The sequence below is a fragment of the Linepithema humile genome, chromosome 5 (assembly GCF_040581485.1).
Source record: "Linepithema humile isolate Giens D197 chromosome 5, Lhum_UNIL_v1.0, whole genome shotgun sequence".
Lineage (NCBI taxonomy): Eukaryota > Metazoa > Arthropoda > Insecta > Hymenoptera > Formicidae > Linepithema > Linepithema humile.
Genome location: NC_090132.1, coordinates 2,836,572 through 2,863,390, shown reverse-complemented (window position 1 = coordinate 2,863,390; position 26,819 = coordinate 2,836,572). Strand labels below are relative to the sequence as shown.

Genomic DNA, 26,819 nt, shown 5'->3' with positions numbered 1-26,819 from the left:
AAAGAAAGCCGAGAAAGAAGCAAATGTATGTCTTTTGTATTTACAGAGGCTTTGTACCGTTTACTGTGGGTTTATATGATACGAATTAAGTGCGAAAGCAACTCGGCCACGCAAAGCAGACTGCAGAGCATAGTGAATTCGCTGTTTCCCAAAGGATCGAAGGCGGTAGTGCCGCGAGATACGCCGCTGAACATTTTCGTAAAGATAATTCAATTCATTGCGCAAGAGAGACTGGACTTTGCGATGCGCGAGATAGTGTTCGACCTGCTGTCTGTCGGCCGGCCGGTAAAAATAATTTTAACTCCCGAACGCATGAGTATTGGACTCCGAGCATTCCTCGTTGTAGCAGACAGTTTGCAGCAGAAGGAAGGCGAACCGCCAATGCCGCGCACCATGGGTGTATTGCCAAGTGGAAACACCATGCGAGTTAAAAAGACATTCTTGAATAAGGTATACACTTTTCATGTATTTGATAGCATATTAACAATTTATTTATTAAATAATTAAGATATTACAATTTTTCGGCTCGAATTATTAATAAATAAATAATGACAAACAAGCTTCAGAGCCAGAGCTAGTTAGACATGCTCCATTTATTACTTTATATCACATAACCAATAATTAGAATTTATTTATTAAACTTTTATAATTCAGATGCTAACAGAGGACACCGCACGAAGCATAGGAATGTCTTCATATTTTCCACACGTGCGACGAGTGTTTGTGGATATCTTACGCGCGTTAGATGTTCACTATGGCAGACCTCTCATGATGACCAGCACGCAAAATATGAACAAGGAGCCGGACGAGATGATCACCGGAGAGCGCAAGCCTCGAATAGACCTATTTCGAACTTGCGTTGCCGCCGTTCCACGATTGATTCCCGATGGAATGACCGGAGCAGAGTTAGTTGATTTGCTGTCTCGTTTGACAGTACACATGGACGAGGAATTGCGCGCGTTGGCGTATCAAAGCTTGCAAACTCTAGTGTTAGATTTCCCCGATTGGCGACAGGACGTTGTGCTCGGGTTTACACAGTTTCTCGCGAGAGATGTGCAAGATACGTTCACGCAACTTGTCGACAACGGCTTGAGAATGCTGTTGCAGCTGCTGACTAGTTGGAAGAACGCCTTGACGAGTCCCAGTATAAGATCTAAGGAACAAGCAGTGGATAATACACGGGTGAATATACGAGTGGACGTTGGCATAAAAAAATGCGAATCAGGCCAGGTTTACATGATTCTATTTCAGTATTTCTAAGCAACGTGTAAATCACATACAAATCTTCTTCCTTGTTTGCAGAAAGTCGAGCCCGTGTCAAACATATTCTATCTGGTGGAAGGATTTGCCTTGGTTATGCTCTGCAATTGTCGGCTGTATCCTCGAAGACTGGCTGTTCACATACTCCGGGAAGTTAAGCTTTTGTTGAAGACTTTAGGTAACTGTGTTTACATGTATACATTACAGGCGTGAGATAATATAACGTTACGATGTAGATACATATCTTAATTTTTTTTTTTAGGAGGACCTGAGGACGATCAGCCCGTTATTGACGTAATTGACGCTTGCTGTCCCGCCGTTTTAGAGAAATGCTATCCCATGTTGCCGGCAGCTGAAAAAGCAGCCGCTGCGTCCACCTCTAACGTGGATCTGCAATGGATCGCGGACAGAAGTAGTTGTGTTTGGACAGCTGGTTGGTATTACACACGGCTCATTTACACAGTTGATATGTAGGCCGCATCCATTATATTTATCTATATTTATCTTACGTTGCAGGATTTCACGACGAGAACAGTACCAAGAGTTCCTCCTCGCTCAACTTAAACGGAGCCGATCCGTGGGCCAGTTGTCTGTTCGCCTTCCTGGAAAAGGACAGAGTGCTCACGTTATGCCCGAATGCCGTCGTACACTCCTGGCCTATTGTCTTCACTCGCATAAACTCTCTGTTTTCAGTAGTGGATCCCACGTAAGATTCATCTGTTATAGTCAACTTACATCGGGCATATTCGCACTTCGATATAATTTGAAATTTGCCGTTTGTACGCAGCCCGGTAAATGACAATCGAGCCTCGTTACTGAGAAGCTCGACGACGGTGAGAAAGCCGGTAAACGAGAGAGATGTCTATATGCATATATGGAAAAACTATCTGACTTTCGGATACAGAGTCGTGCCGCCTGTGCCAAATCCGGTTGTTCGGTGCGCCAGTCCGGATCTCAGTCTCAGGTAAGTTAGCGCATAGAAATTTACAACCGGAGAGTTCAAATATCATTGTATCATCCTACTATTATTACTACTACTACTACTACTACTACTACTACTACTACTACTACTTTTTATCATTATTATTATTATTATTATTCATATTATTTCTCACATATTTTTCAATAGTTTTAATTTAATAAAATATTCATGCTTATTACGTATCGCTCGATGAAATATAATCGTGTGCATTCGCTACGCTGCAGATGCAGATGAACGAGTTTGCATTAACATAGAAAAAAAAATATAGCCTCGTTTAAATGTATTTGCGTCGATGGAGGCTACGCACAAAACTTATGTCCACGTTAATTTTAGTGAGATATTCTGATAAATTTCCGATTAACTAAAAGTTTTTATGTTTAGCAGAATAATATATTAGAGCTTTGTATAAGTGTATCTATGAAAAGTGAGTCACAGTAAAAGTTCAATGTCACTTGGTATTAATTGGTGTTGGGTCATGTTTGCTAAACGTCTATTGTTACACAGAAGTGTCTTATTTATTCAGTGCTTGTTTCAAAAAAATGTTTCAATAAAGATTCATTCAACATTTCACGGAATTGTAAAGTAGCTTATATTGTTAAAATGTTGATTTTGATATTCGCAGTTGTCGCAATTACGGCTTCGCAATGTCTGATTGAACACTAGACCCTCTAACGCTATATATATAAGTCTCTCTATTTAATGTTATGCACATTTTTGACAGCGGCGATTCTGCCGTCAAGTAGACTGGCGCCAATTTGTGTCAAATTCGCGCTTTGCACTCGGGAGCGGGATCCATATTTGCTCTGTCTTGTTTATGCATATTACACACTTCGCTTTATTTTCCGCAATACCCCACATTTTCTCGCATGCCAATTCCTGTCGTATCGTGCCTCGTACATGTACATCTCTCTTTCTCTCCCTTTCTCTCTCTCTTTCTCTCTTCTCTCTTCTCTCTCTCTCTCTCTCTCTGGGTATTAGAGTAGTAGTCTCTGAGCAGTAAATAATGTCTGATACAAGGAGCATTGGTGGTACACTGTATTGCATACTCTAGTGGTCAGCATACGGTGGAGTTTGGTGTGTTGTGCATGAGTAAGGAGTTGAGTCAGAGCCTGGAGAATCTCGGCGGGGCGCAGACCCTGCCGGGTCGGTTCTCTGTACCGTCCATTTCCGGCATCTACACCCGGCACAAACGTACCAGGTGAGCCTGAAATTAACAATCGCGAACAAACGACCACGCTTCCTTCGATGTCACCCGGGATTTAAACGGTCGTTGGTAATTCGCACTGATATCTTCCACTGTTGAATCTTTGTCTCTTCTTATACCTTCTTAACGCAACACAGTTTATTACTTTTCTTTTCTTTTTTTTTTTTTTTTCTATTGAAGTTTCAGCTTCGCGCTCGCGCTCTTTCCCTCTCTTCCTCTTTCTATCTTTCTCTCTCTTTCTCTCTCTCTCTCTCTCTCTTTCTCGCCGGCCTAACATTTCTTTTTGCGCGGACTTTGCGCGTATACCATCCTTGCCTAGCCTCACGACCGTTCCCGATCGCCTTTCTGCGAGATTATAAACTCAGAGATATTCGAGCGCACACTTTATTTTTATTAATTTACGAGCTCCAGTGGAAAGGCTTAGCGTAACAAGTCTGGAAATGAAGAAGCGGTGAAACGCAGTAGTCTCGTTTTCGCAGCTCCTCGCCGGACAGCTTATCCGCGGAACGCGGCGACAACAAGTCACCGGGCACGAACGCGAGCCCCGCGGCCTTGTACAAGCTGACCGTGCCTCTGCTGAGATGCGAGGCCGTCGATGTGAGGGACGCCGCGGTGCAGGCGATCGGAAAAGTAAACGCCGATGCACTGAAGTAAGCGAGTTTCTAATCCAACAATTCAGATGAATTTAGATGAAATCGCAAAACGATTTTCAACCATCTACTTGTTACAGAGACTTGATGGAAGAGTTGGTTCCTTACATCCGGGAGGCGGTCGATCGGAAGCAGGAGAATATGAGACGGCGACGAAGACGCGACGCTCTGAGATTGCAGCTAGTAAGGGTGTTGGAATTAATCGCCGAGTACGGAACATTTGGTATCTGGTGAGTCAAAGCCTTCTTTCTTTTTTCTGCTTTTTATTTATTTTTTTTTTTTTTTACTCAAGGAACTGAATAAGAAATTGTTGCGATCCTCTTTTTTTCAGTCCTGCAGTGTTGGATCGCGAAACGCAATCTTTACATCCGACATTCGTCGAGTATATAGACGGTGCGCGCATTTACTTAGAGAATGAGACTGACAAGGAAGCACCCGCTGTACGAGACATCAAACTACACTTTTGCAATTTTATTAGAAAGATGATTAAGAGCTTTTCACGTAAGCGACTTTACTCCGATAATCCTGAATATATATATACATGTAGCTTTAGTTTATTATCTTTCTGACTTCTTATTTTCTTTCTTCCAGTGGAGACGTGTTACACCTTATTGAAGAGGGATTTAAGAAGAAACCTATTCATGCTCTTTGCTAGTTGGGCCGGTGTTTACGGCAGGCCGCTTACGAGCACATCGTCTATGCAAGAGGAGGAAAAGTCTTGTACGGAATTACAGCTCTCAGCCTTGCAAGCTATGAGCGGATTGCTCTGTTGTGGATCGTGCTTCAATCCGCAGTCGCTTTCGGAGGAGGGCGCAATCTTATATCAATGGCTGGATTTGTTATTGGCCAGTAAAAACGAAAAAGTAAGTTCTATAAATTATTCTTTCGCACGAGATTTTATCTATAAATATTATTCTTCCATTACATTGAGAATCACAAAATTATCGTTAAATGCGTATTATAACTGGAACGTTAAAATATTCCTCCCTGTAAGTCTTATTTCTAACATCATATCTTTTCTTTCAGATTTATATGCTCGCACGTGAAACTGTTGTTTTGTTGCTCGAGGGGAACCCCGACATTGGTATGCTCTTGGATTGGGTGGTAGACCGATGCTACACCGGCGCGCCTCAAGTGGCTGACGGCTGCTTTCTCGCTTTGGCGACAATTTTCAGCGCCAGGTGCGTACGAATTCAAGAATTTATATCTAGGACCTGAATAGAAAAATGTTTATTTAAGTGGAGGAAAATAAGACGTGCAGTGAGAATGAAGGGTTACGAGACACGTATTTCTACATCAATTACTGAATTGTGACAGAATAACATGTAGACACTTGTTCAACAGCTGTAAGTACATTTATAATTTTCTCTTTCTTGGCTTTTTTTTTCAGAGAATACCCTTGTGATCACTACACGAGCGTCATTAATGTCACATTGATGAACACGGGATGTCCTCGCGCTCCGGTTCACGATGCGGCGCTACAGCTTCTTCAATTGTTGGATCAACGCTTCTTCGGAAACGTGGGTCCGCTTCCAGCCACGGAACTCGAGACTGGTAAGTTTTGTGACTCTTCTTTGCCGTGTATTATAATACTGCGTCGGAGCGTGATATATCATTTTCTTATTGTCCTTTGTTTAATTATTTGCACAGCAAAAGTAATATTTTACGTTATTATAATTTCTCCGCAACTATACTGCAGTATACTTTCAATTCAGTGGGAGTTTTTGCATCTCTTGTGAACTTTGCTGATGCGCATTGTCGACAAAATGCGTCTGTTTTGTCGAATTGCATTTGCGCGTGAATTCTGAAACTAAAAAGCACAAAGTTTCATTAACTGATCTTTATCGTTTCTTCGTCGTTTATTGCAAGAGTTTATGCAAAGGAGAAAAGAGAAAAAAATTTCCCGAGCAATATGATATTTATAAATGTATACGCGGGCTTTATCATTACTTTGGTATAATTGGATCATTAAATATTTACCATATTGTTTTCCGTGATTCGCCGTCTGCATGAAAGTTCTGTTCCTCTCAATATCTGAACGCCTCATGAACATGTCAACCATCGCTCTACGGAAATTCTGTCCGCTGGCGCAGTAAAGAATAAAATTTATTCCGAAACTTGTGATGAACAATAAGTAGGCTATTCGCTGCGTCAAAACGAGCCATAATGGTGGATTATGATTATCCTGAAATTACAAATAGTAGTTATTAACATTGTAATTACCAAAATGCACCGTCCACGTACGATTGAGCACGGCATTAAAAGCTATTCACGTGAATATTACAATAATATTGGCGAGCATACATTGATCGATTTAATAAGGTATGATGACGCGTAATATCACCGCAAGTGGCTTTGCAATTAGGCAAAAATATTCTTCAATGCGAAAAACAACATATTAAACAAGACTTGACTAGACAAACACGAGAATCGTGAAAAGAGATTTGAATCCTAGAAGAAATGTAATTGATATTTTTTTCACCGACATTAAAATGCATTCTTAAGAAGCTCTTTAATTCACGATCTGCATTCAATTGAGCATTCAATCGTCGATACGTACGTAAATGAAGGCGAGCAGCCTGAAGACGCACGAAGGCATGTTCAAACAGAAGAACGCGCTCGAAACCACCATGAGCATTTTCGTGACCTTGGTCTGTGGCATTCTGTTGCGAGAAGTCTGGTTCCTCTCGTTGATAGAAGCGTCGGATTCTATGGTCAATGTTCTTCGAACGTGGTCCTGCTTGTAAATGTTGCGCGCTATCAGAGTATTGAAGATCACTATCACAGTCAGAGGTACGACGAACGTTATGAAGGCGTCAAGGGCGTTGTAGACGGTCGCCCAGGACTGCCAGTCAAAATCCAAGGCACACTCCCTCAAAGTTTCGGTGATTTCGTGTGACTTGAGGAACAGCAGCACGGGACTGCACAGTGGAATCGCCAATGCTGTCAGCCCCATCGTTATGGTTTTCGCTCGGCTCACCGTGCACAAGGATTGACGTCGAAGTGGCCACCTGACCGCAATGTACCGCTCAACGGTAAAAGCCACGACGAGCCATACGCTGAGAAAGCCGCAAACGGTGCCCAGATACGTGAAGAATTGACAGAAGCCTCGCCCGTTGAACAGATTCGTTATGTGCATTATGTTTAGCCAGCTTATGAAGGCCGACACCAGAAAGCCGGTGTCGCTTATCGCTAGGGCGCCCAAATAAATACTGCACGAGGAATAACGCAGCTTTGTGCCGAAGAAGACGCACATGGACAGACAGTTGCCCAGCAGGCCCAGCGGCAGGAGAATCGACTCATAGTACCGTGCGATGTCGTGAAAGAGCATATCGGTCGCGTACCATCCTGGTACGGTTTTATTTTCGACAGACATCCTTAAGCGTTGATCTCGTTTGCGACAGTTGTCAATGAAAATAAGAGCGGAAAGGCGGTACAACCGCGCCGAGCGTAGAGTGCATAACAACTTACATCATGCACGATGACCTGAAAGAACATTAGTATATAGAACATTAGTATGTTCTATATAGAAAGAGAGAGAATATTCTAAGTGTCGCGCATTTCCTCCGAACCATCGAGATCGGGACTGAATTTAGAAACTGAGGCAAGCTGTCGGTTGGCTTTCGAAGCGTCGACAGCTAGGAAGTTACTTAATGGAAATCAAATTTAGCCAACTGATATTTTATATTTAGCGCACTCAACAAAGTATTTCGTTAAAGTTGTGCTTTGTAATTTAAAATTTTTCTATTTTACTCAAGTTTAAAGAAATTTTAATAGAATTAATTTATGCATCTTTTTTATGTTATCGATATAGTACGAGATCAAATTATCTTTCTTCCTAATAAAATTTTTTAATTACTTTATTGTCATTTAGTTAAGTAGCAAGCATTTTGCAAGCATTACACTTCTTATCATAAGATGCATTATCTGAGTTTACTATAAAAATATTTATAAAGAAATTGCTTTTTATCACGCATACGCGCGGAAATCCTACGACAGATATGTTAACAAATCATTAGCGAATGCATTGCGCAACTGTTGACTTAAATTATCGCAGTTACATGAATATGCTATAATTGATGCTTGAAATTTTATTGTTATTATTATTAAATTAAAATAAAATACTCGATAAATATTTCTTTTTCACATTCTTTCACAAACTTTTTCACATCAATACTTAATTCATTATAAAAGTGAGAACTGTTTTACAACGTATTGATGATTGCGTAGGAAAAATTCTTATCTGTGCTATCACACGTTATCGCGAAACACCCGATATAAATTACAGTGTTAGCAACTTTTTTATAAAATGTTTATAATATTAACATTTGAACTAAATTCAAATAATTATCTCATGCACATAATTACAAAACAATATTCTTGACACAATATTTAACATCCAGTGAATATTGTTTTGCACTTTCGAGCGGTACACGTTAGAAACTGTTTATTAAATCTAATAATTTGGTAACACTTGATAATTTGATAATTTTAAGTGTTTGTTTTTCTTTAGTTCAACCCTTACATTATATTTTGAACAAGTTCTCTACGTTTTTAATGATTCGTATTTGAAAATTTTTGGTGAAAAAATAAAATTCTAACATACATTATTTTGACAATAACGTGAAATTTTTTATAACTTTTATAAAAGAAATTTATAAAAACATTAGAAACTTTCTATCAGATCAAAGCAGTTATTAAAAAAATAATTATATAGAAATATAAGTGCTTTAGTAAAAAGTAATCCGTTATTTTTATGGATTTATTATTTTTATTTTTGTTATCAACATAATCTGCATGCATTTTATGAAGTCTTTGATTTTTTTTCATTTCTATTGGCCGCGACACTCTATAATACATCTGAATATTAATTGATATGTATGCCTGATATGTATGTCTGTTTATTGCCTTTGAATGAATGCATTATCATGATTTATTTACAAAACGTACAGAACGCACAAGCCATTGCTGCCATCCAGATTCTACAGATGTCATGAATTTCCTTTAACCGCGATCTTCTGAACACTTGAATGTTCCAAAATATATACATATATCTCATGCATGAACATCACATAGCTTTGATGTTTCGAAAAATTATGGAAATCCTTACCACACGTGACATTTTCAATACCGGTATGAGATATAATGCATTTTTGTCGGTCATTCACTGACACTATTTAAATTTCTTATTTAAAACATTTGCCACTCTGTTGATACTTTATTTTAATAGCACAAATTAACAAACGCAAATTAATTATGTCTCAGTAGATCTATTATCAATCATACGGTAGCCGCAACACGTTTCACTATTTTTTTTTTTCTTTTTAAACGAAAAACTCAGCTATAATGTTAAACGTTTAATTATAAGAACAATTTGAATGGGATATTTGGCACATTTAATTTCGGATATTATCTGTTACACTTTCCGAGGACATATCCGAGTGCCGTCTCAGCTATTTCTGCTAGGCACCCTGATGCATCCATTCCTGATAAAGCTCGATGCATACAGCATTTTGGCTTCTGCGCATCAAAGTAGTATATAAATTCCCGCCTCTTTGCAGCTCGCGTCAATCTGCCATATCGCGAAAGGGATGCTTTCATGATTTATATATAAGTTGTTATGCTTTCACAGACTATAATAAGAAAAATATTTCTGTTAAAAAGATATTCTTTTACATCATATATAAAATATATTTTGCTCAATTTTTATTGATACGATAAAAAAATAATGGATTATCTATAATTATATCTGGAATAATAATTTACGCAAGGAATATGAATTAGTTTTCTTATAAAAGAAAGTTTACATGCTTTATGTACTTTCATACGTCCTGTTTAATAAGCGTCTGTTTGATATGCTTGCGTATATCATAGCGTGATGAGTGTCTTTCCTTTTGCGAGGATATGCATTTCCTGAAGTTAAAGCTATTTACAGATACGAGATTTTTGTTGTACAGCGAACGTAATCAAAATGCTTTAAATTGAAGGTTTTAAGTCACGAGAAAATTGTGCTACGTATTGATTACGAATATCAATCTTTTCGATTAATTAGTTTTTATTAGAATTAATTATTGGCGAAAACTTGACATATGGCGAAGACTTGACATATTGCGTTACTAAATATTATATCAATAATAATAAATAACAATTAAACAAAAATTACGTGGCATTTTGTAGATATTAATTACTTTGCTACTGTATTTTCTGTTTTTTTTTTTTTTTTTTTTATTAAAACACTTTCACAGTTACATGTTATTAAAGTTTTTCATAGTTACGAGTTTTATGTGTAGTTTGTTGTTTCTTTGAAGATTGATGAAAATTTAATTAGAAAACGTCCTTTTGAGCAATTTTATAATTGTTAACATTATAAACATGATATGAAGGTTTAAAAGTATAAAAAATAAAAAAGTAGAGTTTTCTTTTTTATCAAAGATGAGACTTTTTATCGAAAGTAAATATTAATTACGTTGCAACTTTGAAGTAAACTTAATTAGTGGTCGGTAATTAAAGCGGTGTAACTTTCTCGTTGACGCATCAATACTTTGCAATCTTATTTTAATTCAAGATTTTCCCGTAGGTCACAATGATCCTCTTGCAAGTTCCACCGCCACCGTGACTTCCGGGCCCGGTCAACAGAGTAATCCTGCAGGTGAGATTTCCTCGGGTGGCACCATCAGAGGTGGCACATTGGACGTGCTTTTGTCGACGACTTATTGCCGCAGTCAGATGTATCTCTCGCGTCAACTGGCACAATTACATCCGGAGCTCACAATGCCGATGTTCAGCGGTAAGTGAATCCTCGCAAGTCTTTATTGATACTTGAAAGCTGTAGTTGCGAGAACTTTGTGTCACAAGAACTTTTCGTCGTATAACCGTCATTTCTTAAAATTTATTACTTGGAAAAGAGACCATATAATATTACGTCGGACTAAATTTCTAATATTACAATCAAGTTCTGCTTCCAGCTTTTATGTCTCTGATAATTTATGGATAATACAAAAAGTGACGTTTTTAATTAAAAAAGGGGGAAATGTAAAAAAATTATCAATTATAATCTACAGGAATTTTTAATCACATTCTGAACTGGAAAATTAAATTTAACTTTTCGCAATCATTCATGTCGAATGTATTTGACAGGAACTGTAATTGATTGAAAATGTGTTATTTTATAGCTGTAGTATTACCGCGTTCGATGTATTTCTGCTTTGACGTAATTTGCTCCAATATATGAAAAAAAAACGCAATTAACAACTTTCTAATCTACCTGAACACGCTTCAGATACATTCTGGATGCTATAGCTATAGAGAACTTATTTCCGCATGATTTAAAATTATTTACTCTCATTTAAAACTTCGTCTTTTTCTTATAATTGAACTTTCGAAATACAATTTAACTATTTATATTTAATGTTACATTTTATTAATACAGCAATGTATTTTAAAAATAATGCAATAAAAGATGTGGGATGCGCTTGAAAGTAAGTTATCGGTAAAATCTCACATATGAAAATTTTGCAATTCTTTTCTACAAAGTTAATTTTATAGGAAATAACTTATTTAATTTTATAGGAAATAACTCCATTTATAACCTACGCGTATCATATTATTAAAACGCGATATGATGAGACATACACACACGCGTATCACATTATTAAAATTATTATTAGTAATATAAGACGTACAAGAACTTGCATTTAGAAAAGAAGAGTTCAAAAATAATTTGTTTAATAATCAAATATCTTCTTGTCTTGATAAACGTGCAGTTTTTTTTACAGAAATAAGGATTATTAATTAAATGAAGAATTGAGTTGGACATAGCTTGCATGTTTATTAAATGGCATTATATCTATTGAATAAGAAAATTATTTTCCTAGAAAATGTTTTTTCAAAGCATTAAACAAAAAGCATGCTTATTCCATAAAACTCATCTATTTTTCATTGTAAATAGTAGTAATGCAATTAGGTCATACTAAAGAAAAGAGAATATGTGAATGCGTAATCTGTTTTCTTTTATTGCCATGGGAACATGTAATCCATATATAACGATGTACACTGTATATGTCAGTAAAATCTTAACAAAAATTATTGTAGATATTCACATTAATCACGCGAATGTAAAACTCAAGAGATGCTAATTGTATAATAATCTTCATATGCGGATATTTTTATCGATTATTATTTCAGAGGCGTGTCATCGCATAAATATTGAATTATTGCGAATCTGTTTTAACATTTCATATATCGAAATGGGTTTTTATCAAATTATAATTTACAACTGAATAATAATTTACATCGACCAAAAAGCATTCTGAGTGATTTCTAATTAAAGGAAAAATAAATCTAAAAATTTGATATTAAAATTAGTCAACTTTAAAATTTGATTTTTATCAAGAGAATATATTTTTATCAAGAGAATTTATGATTACAAATGTTTTCGCAGTAAACCCAGTATTAATATTCACGGAATATTCGACTTTATAATAAAATCCAGGATTGATATGCTCATGAAAAACCGGCCCTGACCTATCTTCTTATGAATTTAACCTTTTAACTATGATCGCTACTTTTAATGAGCTGCAAGGCGCATAGAGTTGTAGTGTTGTCTCATTTATATAACTGCTCGCTTCCCTCCGTTTTAATTTCGCATTCTGACGCACTGTCAGTGTCACGAGCTGCGTTAAAGGGTGAAGGTTTAAAAAAGAAGCAGAATACTGATGTATAACTCAAGAGAGTTTTGCGTAACAATTACGCAAAATAATTCTATTACTATTCTGCACGTTTCCGGTTAACCAGGTGATCCAGTTAGATCAGTTTGCTTTGATACGTTTGAAACAACGAGCACTGCAATTTCCGAGAATTGTATAACGTGAAACTGCAATTTTATCTTGCAAAATTTTACATCTGATATTTTATTCAAAAATAATTGAATAGGAATAGAAAACTTCTGTTACATAGAATACAAATAATTGTAAATTTTTGTTTGTTTTAGAAAAATTTAATGCAAAGTTTAATTCAAGTATTACATAGGCAGTATTTTATATAAATTTGCATTTTTTTGACTTTATAAATGTGTTTCAGGAAAATTATCATATTTTATTTTTATATATAATTTAATTATTTTTTTATGTATTAATTTATCGAATAAAATATATTAGTTGAACAATCAAATAAGTTAGATCAATAGCTAGATATAATATAAATCTGTTTAAACTAGAATAAAAATTTTGTGTTAACTTTTTTGTAAGACAGATTGAAATTTGTGTGAGCTAGCGGATAGATTGATTAGATTACAGCAAATCTGTTAATGGAAATTGCTTCAATAACAGATAGATTTTTTAAGCGAACAAGTCGTTACTAATTGAATAAAGCTTGTTATTATAAAGCTACCATTGAAATTATATGAGAAAAAATTCTATCTGCAAAAAAGAAAAAGTTTATATTTTGATTTTACATTTTAAGTTTTTATTAATTAAAACAAAAATAATTGTGATATTATTTAACCAAGAATTATATTGCGCGAAATAATCTGAAAGAATTGTAAAAGAGGATAAAGCTCTCTGCAACAATTGTTTGATTTGACATTTTCAAAATTCAAGCTAAAATTCAATGGGTAGGCGGTCTTGTTGAAACAACTACGAATAATTGCAGGCAGTTGTGAAAATGGTTCCACGTGACTTCACATATACGTGCATGTTCCTAAAATGAATATAGGTTAATATTTACGGCTGAAAATAACAAATGCTCTCTTCCGCATCTTGTTTCGAATTGCGTGTTACCTCAATAGCGATACTGAAAATATACGCCCACTCGATATAATACGATGTGTGAATTTATCAAATGCAAAATAGAAATAATAGATTAACAATATTATATTAAATTCATTTGAACCGCAAAGGAGCCAACCAATCGTATTTAAACGTTTTTAAATTAAAAAAAGAGCCACATGAAAAATTGCAAAATACACATCAAAAGTTGCAACTTTTTATATGGCTTGTATAAATTCTCACGCATGAATGTTACGTTTTACTATGCACGTCAAATTAAAAATGCCATTCATGCGAAGGAAATTGAACTAAAGTGAAAGCAAAAAAAAATATTAAATATTCTCATATTGAAAAAAAATGTTAACATTTAATTGATAATATGAAAAATGAGAGACACGATTTGAAAATGTAATATTCATTTTAACTTGTGCATTTGCAACGCATAATATTATATTTATATTTTGTATGGTTTACTTGAAATAAATATTTTACTATTGGTTTTAAAGAAAATAAATTTTTTAAATATTGCTATAAGACAATATGTGTGTGTTATTGATACCGATAGTATATAATACTTTTTTCATTAAATCTAATAAGCTGTAATTATTGCAAAATATTAGGATACTTTTGTATTCCAAATAATGTTCTTCAAATTTTACTTTTTTTAATTACTACACAAATATTTTAGAATATTTTGCAAATATCTCGTTATGAAAATACCGGAGACTATTTACACGAAACTTTACTGTTGATTTATAAAATACAATTTGTCAATAAATTATTAATTAAAATTATTGATATAATATTAATCAGTGTTATTTATATAGATTGATAAATAATAATTAATTAATAATTAATTAATTTTATTATAAATAAGTGTCCAAAGAAAATTTTAAAATAAAATTGTAGGTTTGTAACTGAAGTACATTTTCACTGAAGAATGTTTTCTATTTAGCAATTTTTATAAATATAATTCTATAAATATAATCTATAAATTAAAATTATAAATATAATTCTATAAATATATTTATTAATATAATTCTATAAATATGTATCTATATATATATAATAAATATAATTATAAATATAATTTTTATAAATATAAATATAATTTTATAAACAGTTAATGGTTATATATATAAAATTTGCGACATCGGTAGTAGATTAATATGTGAAAATTAATATTGGACAAGAGGAAATAGGTAATAAAGTACGTTATCAATCTTGTTTGACGTGTGATTTTCATTTGATACATCGCAAATTCACATGTTTCAGAGATTACACATCGGTTCCAAACAGCCCGCAGGGAAGTTCGGCAATTACTGCTGCAGTATTTGTTACCCTGGTTGCATAACATGGAACTTGTTGATCCCAACGTGCCACCACCATCTAATCCGCTGAGTTATTATCAGGTGAGTGAATGTTATGACTTTTAACTTTGGAATGGTAACGTTATAGAAAATTGTGTTTGCTTCGGAACGCTGAAGCCGTTTTGGCGTTTTTTGCTTCTTAGATATAATTAAACTTTAAGAAAAAACTTTTAACTCAACTTTTAACTTTTAATTTAAATTAACTCAAGAAAATTAGAAGAAAAGACCATGTAAACGAAAAAGAGTTATCGTAACTAATATTAAGATTGCAATATAGCGTTACCATTTGACAACTTTAATGCGCTGTCACGCTTGTACAGCCGTCGCGCGAATTTGATTAGTTTTATTATATTACTGTGAGAAAAATTAAATGACGGTTTTTTCTCTTGAAAATCACAATGGAAATCTGTATGCTTGTTTATTATATTTGCAATGGCAATATAATGTATTGTAGTAAGCTATTTAAAGGGAAAAAACGACAGCTGTTCGATACGCGGCAGTATATGGACACGTGTTAAGTTTCATCAAACTTTTTTTTACATTCACCAATGTTTGTGTTTTTTCGCAATCACTCTGATGAGAATGTAATATATTGTAGTAAGCTATTTAAAGGGAAAAAACGACAGCTGTTCGATACGCGGCAGTATATGGACGCGTAACAAGTTTCATCAAACTCTTTTTTTTTATGTTCAATGTTTGTGTTTTTCGCAATTACTCTGATGAGAATATAACATATTGTAGTAAGCTATTAATAAAAAAACGATAGCTGTTCGATGCGCGTGTCAAGTTTCATCAAACTCTTTCTCTTATATTCATCAGTGTTCGTGTTTTTCGCAATTACTCTGATCGCACTCTTGCATTCTTTACAATGCATTCTATTGGAAACTCAGTCTCGAATGCCTTGCTGGTGATCAACTTGCAACTTGTGATAAAACACGTAATATAAATGTAACGTAATGTACTCGTTTTCGTATGTCTCGTTTGTCGATTTGCCGCGGACTTTTTCTCAAGACAAAGCACTCGATCCTGTCTCAGTGTTCTTGCAGAAACGTTACTTGTAAACAAATATATCGTACCGTATCGATCGGGATTATATCGATCAAGAATGTTCCTTGCATTATTATCAGGAATATGTTTAATTATTAGTCGTGATTTAATAAATAATTATTATTCAAATGATGCGGCTGTGAAGTAAATGTGTTATTCGGTAAAATAAACGCCAAATCATATGACAGTCAACACGGTAAAATATTAAACTCGTACAAATTACATATGTATGCAATCTGAATCGTTGGCATTTGGGATCGCGATTGTGATTAATTTTTGGTAAAAAAATGCAAAAAATGTTTTTGGCGACAATCGACAGATCTCTCTCTCTTTCTCTCTTTCATACTAATGTTATTGTTTTGTTTGGTCATATATATATATTTTAAACTTGAGATCTCAAGAGACAAGAGAGTTAGTATATTGGAAAATTGATGAAATGTAATCGAGTTTTACATCAAACTTTTAATGGAACAATATTTTCTATGCATACCGAATAATATACTTTATTTAGACGTAAACAAAATAAAACTTTTATAAACAATATTTTTGTTCGAAGGAAGGTATAATGCGGTGTTATGAAGATTCCGGAAATTGCCTTTAATGTCCTTACATGTTAAATAAGCTCCACGCGTTTCATGATCTAAATTACGTCTTTGTGGAATATTCTAGATATAAAAAATAAACTTTTTAACAAAAAGAAATTTTGGAGGCGCCGGGCATCGATCCCGGTACCTCTCGCATGCTAAGCGAGCGCTCTACCATCTGAGCTACGCCCCCGGTAATTCAATCCTGTAGCAAAGTTAATCGGGTTGCAGAAAGTGATCTACTTTCGGTGAAAGGAGCAAAAAAGTGATCTTGGAGGCGCCGGGTATCGATCCCGGTACCTCTCGCATGCTAAGCGAGCGCTCTACCATCTGAGCTACGCCCCCGGTGATCTGAATCGCTGATAGAATCATTTTGGATTACGATTGTGATCCACTTTTGGTAAAAGGATGCAAAAAGTGAATTTGGAGGCGCCGGGTATCGATCCCGGTACCTCTCGCATGCTAAGCGAGCGCTCTACCATCTGAGCTACGCCCCCTGTGATCGAGATTATTGATCGCATTATTTTGGATCGCGATCGTGATCCATTTTCGGCAAAAGAATGTAAAAGTAATCGTATAAATAAAGCGTCGGGTATCGCTTGTATATTAAGCGAGTGCTTTGCTATCCGTGCTTCGCTTTCTCATTATATTTTATTTTAATGATCATTTGAAACTCCGTATGAGTGATCTACTTTTAGAAACAATCTCCAGATGTGATTTTGGAAGATTCCGATGTTCTAAGTGCATCGCGCGTTTAAAATAAACAAGTGATATCATCAGATATTTTCAATCTTGATGATTATCTTGAAGTGAATATGCTTCTAGTAAAAGCTTTAAATATCATCTTGGAAAATTTTAGCACGTATCCCAAAATAAATGCACTATCTCAGTTTCAAAATCATTTATATTAATTTTATATGAGGAACATGTTCTCTGATTTTAGATTAATGATCAATGATCTGTGATTGTGGTCAGTAACGCTTAGCCGACGAAAATCTGTGAATATTAGTTTTCAATTTGGAATCAATTTCACCGTACGGAATGACGTTGGAATCTCTTTGTGGTTTATGTTTATTCGACTGGCAAAAGGTGGAAATTGGATGCAACTTTGTGAATAAATTCTAAATGGTTATCGAAATAGATCGTAAACAGGGAATGCAGAGAATTACATACTAATTTCAATACGGTAGATCGACGAGCACGTCAAAACATCACGAGTGTAGTTGCGCATGAAGAGAAATTCAGATATATAATAGTAAACATAGTCGATCTTTTTGTAAGGAATATCAAATTTTTAATAACGTTTACACTTTTGACTGAAAAAACATTGTAAAATTTGGGTAAAAATACAAGGACAATTTTGCTTGTAAAATGATAAAGAGAATTTCTAATAAAAGCTAGTGTATTGTTAAATACATAACATTCTGATAACAATATAGGATGAAATAACTTTAGTTGAAACTTTATATTGAAATTTTGGAGAAATCTTGAAATTGAGAAAAGCAAAAATACACGAATTTCGCATAAAAATATATGAAAAAAATATATATATAAAAGAAAATTGTAGCATAAATAAAAAGATTGATAGCATTTTTTGGATACTTGATTTATTATCATTGATTCTTTTATCTCATTAATCGTAGGGATCGTAGTTTTAATATTAGAATACTTATTTTGTATACTCTAGAAATCGAAGACTGTTATGCTTAAAATCTCTTCTTATTACGTGATTATTAACGATTATCAACAATCGTAATCAGCCTCTCGATCATCACAATTGTGGGGGGCGTAGCTCAAATGGTAGAGCGCTCGTTTCGCATGCGAGAAGTACCGGGATCGATACCCGGCGTCTCCAAGACTTCTTTTTTTTTTTATTATTTCGCATATCGTGCAATTGTCGATAACTCTAATGAACAGCTTAATCATATAATCACTTAATCGCTCAATTACGAACAGCATAATTGAAACGATAGAATGGTTCAATGGTTTAATGTGATACATCGAACTTTATGAGAATAAAATCGACGTTCAGATAATTTAATGGGAAAAGGGCGTAACATTCATTCTGTTTGCTTTCTAGGAATTATCAACGATAACTTTGATGATATCTCAATAGAGAGATGGACGGAAAAAAGAAGATTGCAATTTAAATAATTATTGAGAATCTTTGTTTAACGCGCAAACAATATTGCAATCGATATCGATATTCTCTTGCTTGGAACTTCATAATTGTCTCAGTAATAACAGTGACAAGTTGTAATGCACCGAATGATTGCTATCTTGTTACTCTGTTTACAAACGAATGTAATTTAATGAGCTGATTTGTTTCAAAGGTGTAACTGGAATGTTTAAACTTTCTCAAAGTTTTTATGAGATCTTTTTAATGTGTCATTTGATTAATTAATCGTTTAAAATTTAATTGTGCATATTTAAAAAATTTTAAAAAGAACTTTTTCTTTCTCATTTCTTTTATTACCTAGTTAGTTCTTTCACAAGCGGATGTAACGAGGAACGATAAGATGTAACGAACTAACGAGTTTGTTTCAAAGCTTACTGATGAGATATTCTTTCAATTTACCATCTAGCTGATAATTTTAAAAAAATTTAATTGCGCATAGATGAAAAATTATACCTTTTGAAGTATAAATGCGGCATTTAATTTTTCTCGTTTTTCTAGATTATAAAAGAATTCTAGATTATAAATGAAAACTATTAATTTTGGGATTATAATCATGGGATTTAAGGCTTTGCTTACTCTGCGGTACTTTTTTGAGACATAAATTTTCTCGAAAATAATTTTGAAATAATTCTCCCTCTAGAAAGTCTTACACATTTCTGCGTCGTTACTTAAAATTCTACTTAATTCTTTTCACAGTATTATACGAGCGATGTGACACGCGGAGGAACGCGCAGAGAAGGCTGGGGCAGCGCGGAAGCGACGGAGATGGTGCTCAATAATCTCTTTTATATCACAGCGAAGGTAGTTAAACTGACAATGTACCGTTAAGCGTTACTCAAATACTAATTTAAATATTTCACAGTTCTCTGACGAGCATCCTAAAGAGACAGAGGAGCTTTGGGCGACTTTGTGCGGCTGTTGGCCAAACAACCTCAAAGTTATAATCCGCTATTTGATTATCGTCTCTGGAATGGCGCCTCAAGAACTCTTACCATACGTGAGTGAAACTCTGAGAATAGTTTTATTCGCGACCGGCAAGGTGTCCTAAAATTGTTAAATTGTGTTTGTTAGGCGAAACGCGTGGTATTATATCTGGCGCGAGCCCGTCCGGATCGTCTCGTCGACGAAATGATGACGGAATTGGAGACGGTCGAGACTCTCAACTGTCTGATCGAGCGAACGGAAACGCCACCGTTTTATCGGCTCACAAGTATGAGAAAAGCCTCATCGCACAGTGATGCACCCGCCGCCGATCCTGCGAATCCACCCCGAGATCTCGGTGTCGAGAAGGGAACGATTCACACAAAAAGACACTCCGGAGAAGATCCCGTCAAAACTGGGTGAGCAATGTTCATGTCTATTGATTGTGCGTTATCTGCAACGTTAGCATTTTAAATCTCTTAAATTTAATTAGTAGTTAAGTGATAAATTTGAAATGTTTGAAGGTAATTAGTAGGTAATTTTAATAGACGTGATGTCTTTGTGATACTGCGAGCATTTATTTTAAAACACTTTAACCTTTTAAAAAACTTTAATTTAAATTTTTTCCGTAGCTCGAAATCCGATACCGCGCTCCGAGCGCTTGCGGGGTTTCAAACTCCAAGGACAGAAAAGACAAGGACTGCGAGTGGTCCGCCAGTTCTTCCGGACGATCTATCAACTCCGACTACGGAAGCCGAAGTACGTTTCTATGACTTAGTTAAAACATTATAATATTTATAGTTGTATATTGTTTGCGATTGAAAACTTTTCAATGGCGAAATCAAGTTAAAAATACATAGAAGCTCGACAAGGTCGGGCTTTAAATTAATATTTTGTAATAATTTAAAAATAATTTTGTAATAAGCAATTATGAAAGTAATTGGCGTATTTTCAGTTGACTACTGACGAGTCGTGTTACGCTGCACGCAACGTGTCCGTTGGAGTGAACGGAAAAATGCCGTGCGTCGACGAAAAGTTTGATATTCCACAACCGCATCCTTTACCAATGCCCGAGTACGGTGGATATTTTGCTCCTCTAACTGAGTACTTGCCCGACAGCTCTCAGCCGATAAGCGGATTTCACAGGTACTTGTCTATGCGCGCTCTAGCGAGAGATACACATTGATAATCCATTGTCTGTATTGCAAAACTTAGATGCAATATCGCTGTGATGCTGCTCACCGACGTCGTTATCGATGGAATTCAACTCGACTGGGCTATACACGTCCCTTTGATGCTGCACATAGTTTTCCTCGGTTTGGACCACTCGAGACCGCTGGTGCGAGATCACTGCCGTTGCCTGCTGCTGAATCTGCTGGTTGTGCTCGGCGATCATCGCGATCATCTCGGTGTAGCGCGCGTGCTTCTCGCCTCGAAGACGGAACAATTGGGATTGGGATTATCCACCCCGGCCTTGCCGGTGCTGGACCACAATTTCACTGAAGTGGATCCGGAATTTGATAGCTATTTGTACGGCCCTCCTCCGGCCCCGCCGCCTACAACACCACCGCCGGCTTCTTCATCGCCGCCACCCTCTTCGCCGCCGCCGCCGCCGCCGCCACCGCCGCCGCCACCGCCGCCGCCTATGCCTCCTGATTCCTCGGCGATTCAATCGGCGCCTCCCCCGCCCCCGCCGCCACCACCCCCGCCGCCGTTACCTTCTTCGGTCGCGGACGGTACACCGACTCATTCGTCCTTGTCGAATTCGACGTCAACGCCGCCGATATCGATGAATCATGCGAATCATTCGGATGACTACGGAAACTCTCATGCATATGGTAAAATATATATATATTTATTTATTTATTTACATATATAATTAACATATTTGACATGCAATTTCGATTCAATTTTGAAGTTAATGAAAATAAATTTATAGAATCAGCGGTGTGCAATGCTTGGTCAGCTTCGAACGGGACGGCGACGAGTGCGGTGCCTCCTGTTATTGTTACGCCGGAGGACGCGAACAATTGGACCGGTCCTCAGCCGATACCGGGTCCCAACATGCCGATACAAGACGTTATTAAGTCCTTGATTAATTTTCTCGCGTCTAGGTAGGCACGTTGATTGTATTATTTAGAGAATGGAAGAATTTTTAATTTAATCGCTTTTTTTTCATAATAGGACAAATCAACCGCTCTGGAATTACGAGGACATGACGGCTAAAGTGTGGTGGGTCCGTAGCGCTGAGCAACTCACAGTATTATTGCGGCACGTGTTACGTGTCTTTAGAGACTCGCTGCCCCATGCTTTAGTCAGTCAAAGATGGGCACAAACAGCGCTGCAATTGGGTCTTTCCTGCTCATCAAGACACTACGCGGGAAGATCTCTGCAAGTTTTCCGAGCGTTGCGTGTTCCTATAACGTCTAGGATGCTGTCTGATATCTTATCTAGGCTAGTGGAGACGGTTGCCGAGCAAGGCGAAGATATGCAGGTATTTTTAAACATTCAACCACACGTGAATTGACATACATGTATTATATTACACATATTTATGAGACATTTTTAATTTCTTAATATATTGACAGTTTCTGATCATTCTTTTTATTTGAAAAATATTCAGTAGAGTTTGAGATAATCGTAGCTTTGAAAAAATTGTTAATTTGATCAGCATTTTAAGCATGTCAATAATTTTACGATTATTATTATAGGGTTATGTAACAGAGTTGTTACTAACACTGGAAGCGGCTGTCGATTCTCTTGAATCGGACTTTAGGCCGCTTGATTTTATGAAAGAGATCTTCAAGTCAACGCCTAATCTGAACAACAAGGATCCGGTGTCGGGAATCGTAATCGGAGGAAAGCGCAGTCCAGGAGGTGGAAATGGTTATCCAGCCGGACCACACATGTTCTCTCATTTGAATCAAGGTGGACATACAAGAAGCACCAGTTATTCGGTTAGTTATTGTATGAAGAGGTCCAGCGGTGGGAATTCTGCAGCTAGCGATATGAAAGGTTATTGCAATTAATGCTTCTTATTATAATAAATTTTCTCTTTAAGTATAAATTTAATTTTGCCTTTACGTATAAATTAAATCAAAGTCATAGATTTTTCAAGAAATTTCTTGTTACAGAACTGGAAAACAGAGTCGGCGGTAACAAATATCCCATTTCGAATCTCCCCAGATCGAGGTCAGCGCAATCCTTAAAATTGCTAGGTGATTCCGCGACGCAGGATGACAAGATGACAATATTAGCACAATTATTCTGGTTATCAGTTTCTTTGCTCGAGTCGGATTACGAGCATGAGTTCCTTTTGGCGCTGCGACTTTTAAGTCGCGTGTTACACAGATTACCGCTTGATCGACCAGATGCCAGGGACAAGGTTGAAAAGCTGCAGCAGCAACTACGGTGGACCTCGTTTCCTGGTGTACATGCACTTTTATTGAAAGGATGCACCAGTCCGAATACATACGAGCCGGTTGTCACGCTGCTCTCCCAATTTACGCCACTGCTGGATCTACCAGTAGTCGATCCTACGCAAAGTCTCGCTTTCCCGATGAACGTTGTATCGCTGCTGCCTTACATGCTGCTGAATTATGAAGACGCCAACGAACTTTGCATCAGAAGCGCCGAAAACATTGCACAAGTAAGACTCGACTTAATTTCTCTTTTGTCAGATTAATAAATTAATGGTATTTGTGTGTCGCAATGAGATGATTTTATCATTTCTTCTCTTTTTTTTATTTTCCGTGTAAGCAGGTGAGCGCAGAGAAGGGGAAAAAATTGGAGAATCTCGGTACAGTCATGACGCTATACAGCCGCCGCACTTTCAGCAAGGAAAGCTTCCAATGGACTAAATGCGTGGTCAAATACCTTTACGATTCGTACGCTCATCTCAGCTTCAATATGCTTGCTTTTCTTGTGGAGGTTCTGGAGAAGGGCCCGAGTAGCGTGGCATTGCCTGTACTCAGTATTATACATTGCATGCTGCATTATGTGGATCTGGCCTCTCCAGCTGCGCAACCAATCAACACCGAACTTTTGAGAGTGATATCTAAATATGTCGAGGTACAATCTTAAAGTACATTTAGTTAATTCTAATGCATATTGGAGGGAGACATAATGTTTTTAATTTCAAAAATATATATAGTGCATTAATTGGTGTGCATAATTTTTTCATCTAATTAGTGAACTGTTATTTTAGGGCACTCAATGGAAGGAAGCGCTTAAAATCTTGAAGCTTGTAGTGACAAGATCATCGACACTCGTAGCGCCGCCGACGTCGATGCATGGTTCGTCCTGGGACTCTTCGCTGGCATCACCGCATCCTAGCTTTACCGATACAGAGATATTTACTAAGAAAGAGCTACCGGGTAAGTTCACGTCTTCGCACATTGATATCGATGCACTTATTTTTTCTTGAATGTATATTTATCAATTTTGTTTTCTTCTCTTGCATGCATGCATGGCATGGATAATTTATGATTTGACACTCAGGTTGCGATAAAAATAACAACAGTAATAGATTGTAACCGCTTTGTAAAATAAAATTATTTTTTTAATTCTAATTTATATTGATTACATTATTTTTTGAAATATGTAACTTTTATCAGTGCTTCTATGTCTTCTATCAATATCTAGATTTTTAAGATATGTATTCGCTTATAATGTTCCAAAATCTTATTTTGCAGTAGAGCTAACTAATTTCAACGAATACAATAACAAGTATTCGTTCTTTGTAGAAATGTACTCCACTTTAATATATGCGTACTTTAATTATTCTGTTTTGATGAATAGGAAGGACAATGGACTTCACATTTGATCTATCACAGACACCAGTGATCGGTCGACGTTGGTTAATCCGTCAAGGTATTGACGAAAAATCAATCAGTTCACGACGTTGCTCATTATCCTTGTCACCAGCTGACAGTGGCGCAATCGCTGGTTGGAAGAGGCCTTGGATGTCACAGGTATAATTATATTAACAATTTCTTGAAGAAAAAATTTATTATGATTGTAACTAAAATAAAAAATATTTAATTAATATTTATTTTTATGCCTTAGAATCTCATATTATTAACATTTGGTAGACCTAAAACATTAGATTGCACATTTTCTTTACTGCGATGCATTGAAATATTCTTATATTCTAAAATTTGAGATCATTTTTTTGTTTAAAATATAAAATTTTAATGCTTTGCAGCAAAGCCAATGTACATTCTAAAGTTCTAATCTAACAAATGTTATGATATAATATTATAAAGCATAGAAATGAATAAAATGTATATTAATGTTAAAATATTTAAATCAAGTTTCAATTTTTTAGCTTAAAATATACGTAATATTAGATTTTAGAAATGCTTATTTACAAAATTTGATATAATATTGTATATAAGCATTGAATCACACACGTAAAATTGTTTTCCAACAGGGTCGTGTCAGAGAGTGCTTAGTGAACTTATTGACGACGTGTGGACAACGAGTTGGATTACCAAAGAGCCCATCGGTATGTTTTTACATGCGATACGCTTTTCAGTTAATAATTCGAGTAGTGTAAATGTTCCTACATCCTATGGTTTGCGCGGATTATGTACCTTACCAAAGAACAACTGACATCTCATTATGTACCCCTTTCTAGGATGAGCACATTAGTTCAATGACATTGTATAGCAAGGTAAAAGGTTACTTTTAAATGCAACCTGCACACCTACTGTAATTCACAGTAATACAAGTACTTGTACTCGTAATTAATTGCAGTGTACCATGAATCGTACTTTCACGCTTCAACTAGCTTCAAATGTTTTCACTTGCACATTGTTGCAGGAACAAAAAAGAAATGTGTTCACGCATTTGTGCAAGGTCTTATGAAGTGATAGTAGCAGTACTTTCTAGCACCACACACACTTGGGATCCGTTATCTTTTGACACCTTGTCGTATTCAAATTTTGCAAACAATAATTTGTATAATAATTATTATTATAAGATTACTCGACACGTAGTTTCCGTGATCTGATGACAATGTGTTGTGTCAGTGCAGTTGGTGTAAAACAATGTGTCATTTTCCGTGATTTCATATACAGGTTGCTCTACTATATAGTAACTATTGCAACAGTTACTAATTCTAAACAGTTTTAAGATAAGCATGTGTTACCATTTTTTTATTTTTTTATTTTTGACATTTATGTAAATTAGACACGTTGTAATTTGTTGAACTATAATATTTAAACAATTATTTGTGCTTTGATATTCAAAAATAGTTGCTATTGTTTATTTCTTAAAATCTGAGAGAACTGCGATAGTCGTAGAGCATTCTGTATGCGTAATTAGTTATTGTAAGACACGTTTGTGCACAATTATCGATTACTTTGACAAATTCACGTAGTTAATCGAAATTGAGATATATTGTTGAAGGCAACTAATTGAGAGATTCAATCGAGAAGCAAAAAATATAAGTTGTATGTAGTATTGTATTGAGTATTATTTAGTATTATACTGTAAAAATGTCTTTTTTAGTGTAAAAGATAAAAATATTAATTATTGATTTTGTACTCGTAATATTATCACTTATATATTTGCTTCTAATTTCTTCAAATTTTTTTTTACATATATGTTTTTCATGTGTTAACAATTTTAAATTCAGGTCATATTCAGTCAAAGTTCGGATTTGATGGAAAGACAATCATCTATGGCTTCCTCAACGGAGGAGGTTTCTGGCGCGAATAACGACTTGAGCGGAGGATCTAGACGGGACGATGAACAATTTGGCGTATTTAAAGACTTCGACTTTCTTGAATATGAGAGCGAAAGTGTCGAGGTAAGTCATAGTGCTTTAATGCATATTTCGATTAAAAAATA

The 26,819-nt window shown here is 35.8% G+C and overlaps 2 protein-coding genes and 3 non-coding genes across 14 annotated transcripts in view; 1 reads left to right on the top strand and 4 right to left on the bottom strand.

Annotated features, from left to right (window-relative positions):
* Nucleotides 1–26,819, top strand: part of fry (Protein furry) — a 35,562-nt gene that overhangs the window by 6,377 nt on the left and 2,366 nt on the right. For 4 of the 8 annotated variants that reach the window (XM_067355943.1, XM_067355944.1, XM_067355945.1 and 1 more), the window contains 31 exons: nucleotides 47–450; nucleotides 655–1,230; nucleotides 1,303–1,438; nucleotides 1,523–1,693; nucleotides 1,777–1,966; nucleotides 2,048–2,224; nucleotides 3,294–3,440; nucleotides 3,926–4,096; nucleotides 4,177–4,326; nucleotides 4,428–4,597; nucleotides 4,688–4,959; nucleotides 5,123–5,277; nucleotides 5,487–5,650; nucleotides 10,674–10,883; nucleotides 15,136–15,272; nucleotides 19,737–19,841; nucleotides 19,903–20,037; nucleotides 20,112–20,380; nucleotides 20,594–20,720; nucleotides 20,917–21,107; nucleotides 21,177–21,799; nucleotides 21,901–22,075; nucleotides 22,146–22,455; nucleotides 22,673–22,976; nucleotides 23,096–23,610; nucleotides 23,724–24,032; nucleotides 24,169–24,337; nucleotides 24,762–24,934; nucleotides 25,396–25,470; nucleotides 25,603–25,638; nucleotides 26,605–26,778. In XM_067355943.1, coding sequence (XP_067212044.1) covers nucleotides 47–450; nucleotides 655–1,230; nucleotides 1,303–1,438; nucleotides 1,523–1,693; nucleotides 1,777–1,966; nucleotides 2,048–2,224; nucleotides 3,294–3,440; nucleotides 3,926–4,096; nucleotides 4,177–4,326; nucleotides 4,428–4,597; nucleotides 4,688–4,959; nucleotides 5,123–5,277; nucleotides 5,487–5,650; nucleotides 10,674–10,883; nucleotides 15,136–15,272; nucleotides 19,737–19,841; nucleotides 19,903–20,037; nucleotides 20,112–20,380; nucleotides 20,594–20,720; nucleotides 20,917–21,107; nucleotides 21,177–21,799; nucleotides 21,901–22,075; nucleotides 22,146–22,455; nucleotides 22,673–22,976; nucleotides 23,096–23,610; nucleotides 23,724–24,032; nucleotides 24,169–24,337; nucleotides 24,762–24,934; nucleotides 25,396–25,470; nucleotides 25,603–25,638; nucleotides 26,605–26,778 — 6,920 coding nt within the window. Of the gene's footprint in view, nucleotides 1–46; nucleotides 451–654; nucleotides 1,231–1,302; nucleotides 1,439–1,522; nucleotides 1,694–1,776; nucleotides 1,967–2,047; nucleotides 2,225–3,293; nucleotides 3,441–3,925; nucleotides 4,097–4,176; nucleotides 4,327–4,427; nucleotides 4,598–4,687; nucleotides 4,960–5,122; nucleotides 5,278–5,486; nucleotides 5,651–10,673; nucleotides 10,884–15,135; nucleotides 15,273–19,736; nucleotides 19,842–19,902; nucleotides 20,038–20,111; nucleotides 20,381–20,593; nucleotides 20,721–20,916; nucleotides 21,108–21,176; nucleotides 21,800–21,900; nucleotides 22,076–22,145; nucleotides 22,456–22,672; nucleotides 22,977–23,095; nucleotides 23,611–23,723; nucleotides 24,033–24,168; nucleotides 24,338–24,461; nucleotides 24,533–24,761; nucleotides 24,935–25,395; nucleotides 25,471–25,602; nucleotides 25,639–26,604; nucleotides 26,779–26,819 lie in introns of those variants that run through there. The other 4 variants (XM_067355948.1, XM_067355949.1, XM_067355947.1 and 1 more) reach the window with 4 other exon arrangements.
* On the bottom strand, nucleotides 4,974–9,545 carry CNMaR (CNMamide Receptor). Of its 3 annotated transcripts, none has more exons than XM_012372558.2 (4): nucleotides 9,047–9,545; nucleotides 6,657–7,582; nucleotides 6,077–6,281; nucleotides 4,974–5,906 (listed from the first exon to the last, which is right to left on the bottom strand). In XM_012372558.2, exons 2-4 carry the CDS (start codon nucleotides 7,470–7,472, stop codon nucleotides 5,803–5,805), a joined length of 1,125 nt encoding a protein of 374 aa, XP_012227981.1. In that variant the 5' UTR covers nucleotides 7,473–7,582; nucleotides 9,047–9,545; the 3' UTR covers nucleotides 4,974–5,802. The 3 variants fall into 3 exon arrangements, with proteins under 3 accessions (XP_012227981.1, XP_012227982.1, XP_012227983.1); XM_012372559.2 differs by having other exon boundaries at nucleotides 9,056–9,545; XM_012372560.2 differs by having other exon boundaries at nucleotides 9,207–9,545.
* On the bottom strand, nucleotides 16,982–17,054 carry TRNAA-AGC (transfer RNA alanine (anticodon AGC)). The gene has a single exon. It is a non-coding gene; the product is annotated as a tRNA-Ala (tRNA).
* Nucleotides 17,134–17,206, bottom strand: TRNAA-AGC (transfer RNA alanine (anticodon AGC)). Its single transcript has one exon. It is a non-coding gene; the product is annotated as a tRNA-Ala (tRNA).
* TRNAA-AGC (transfer RNA alanine (anticodon AGC)) lies at nucleotides 17,286–17,358 on the bottom strand. The gene has a single exon. It is a non-coding gene; the product is annotated as a tRNA-Ala (tRNA).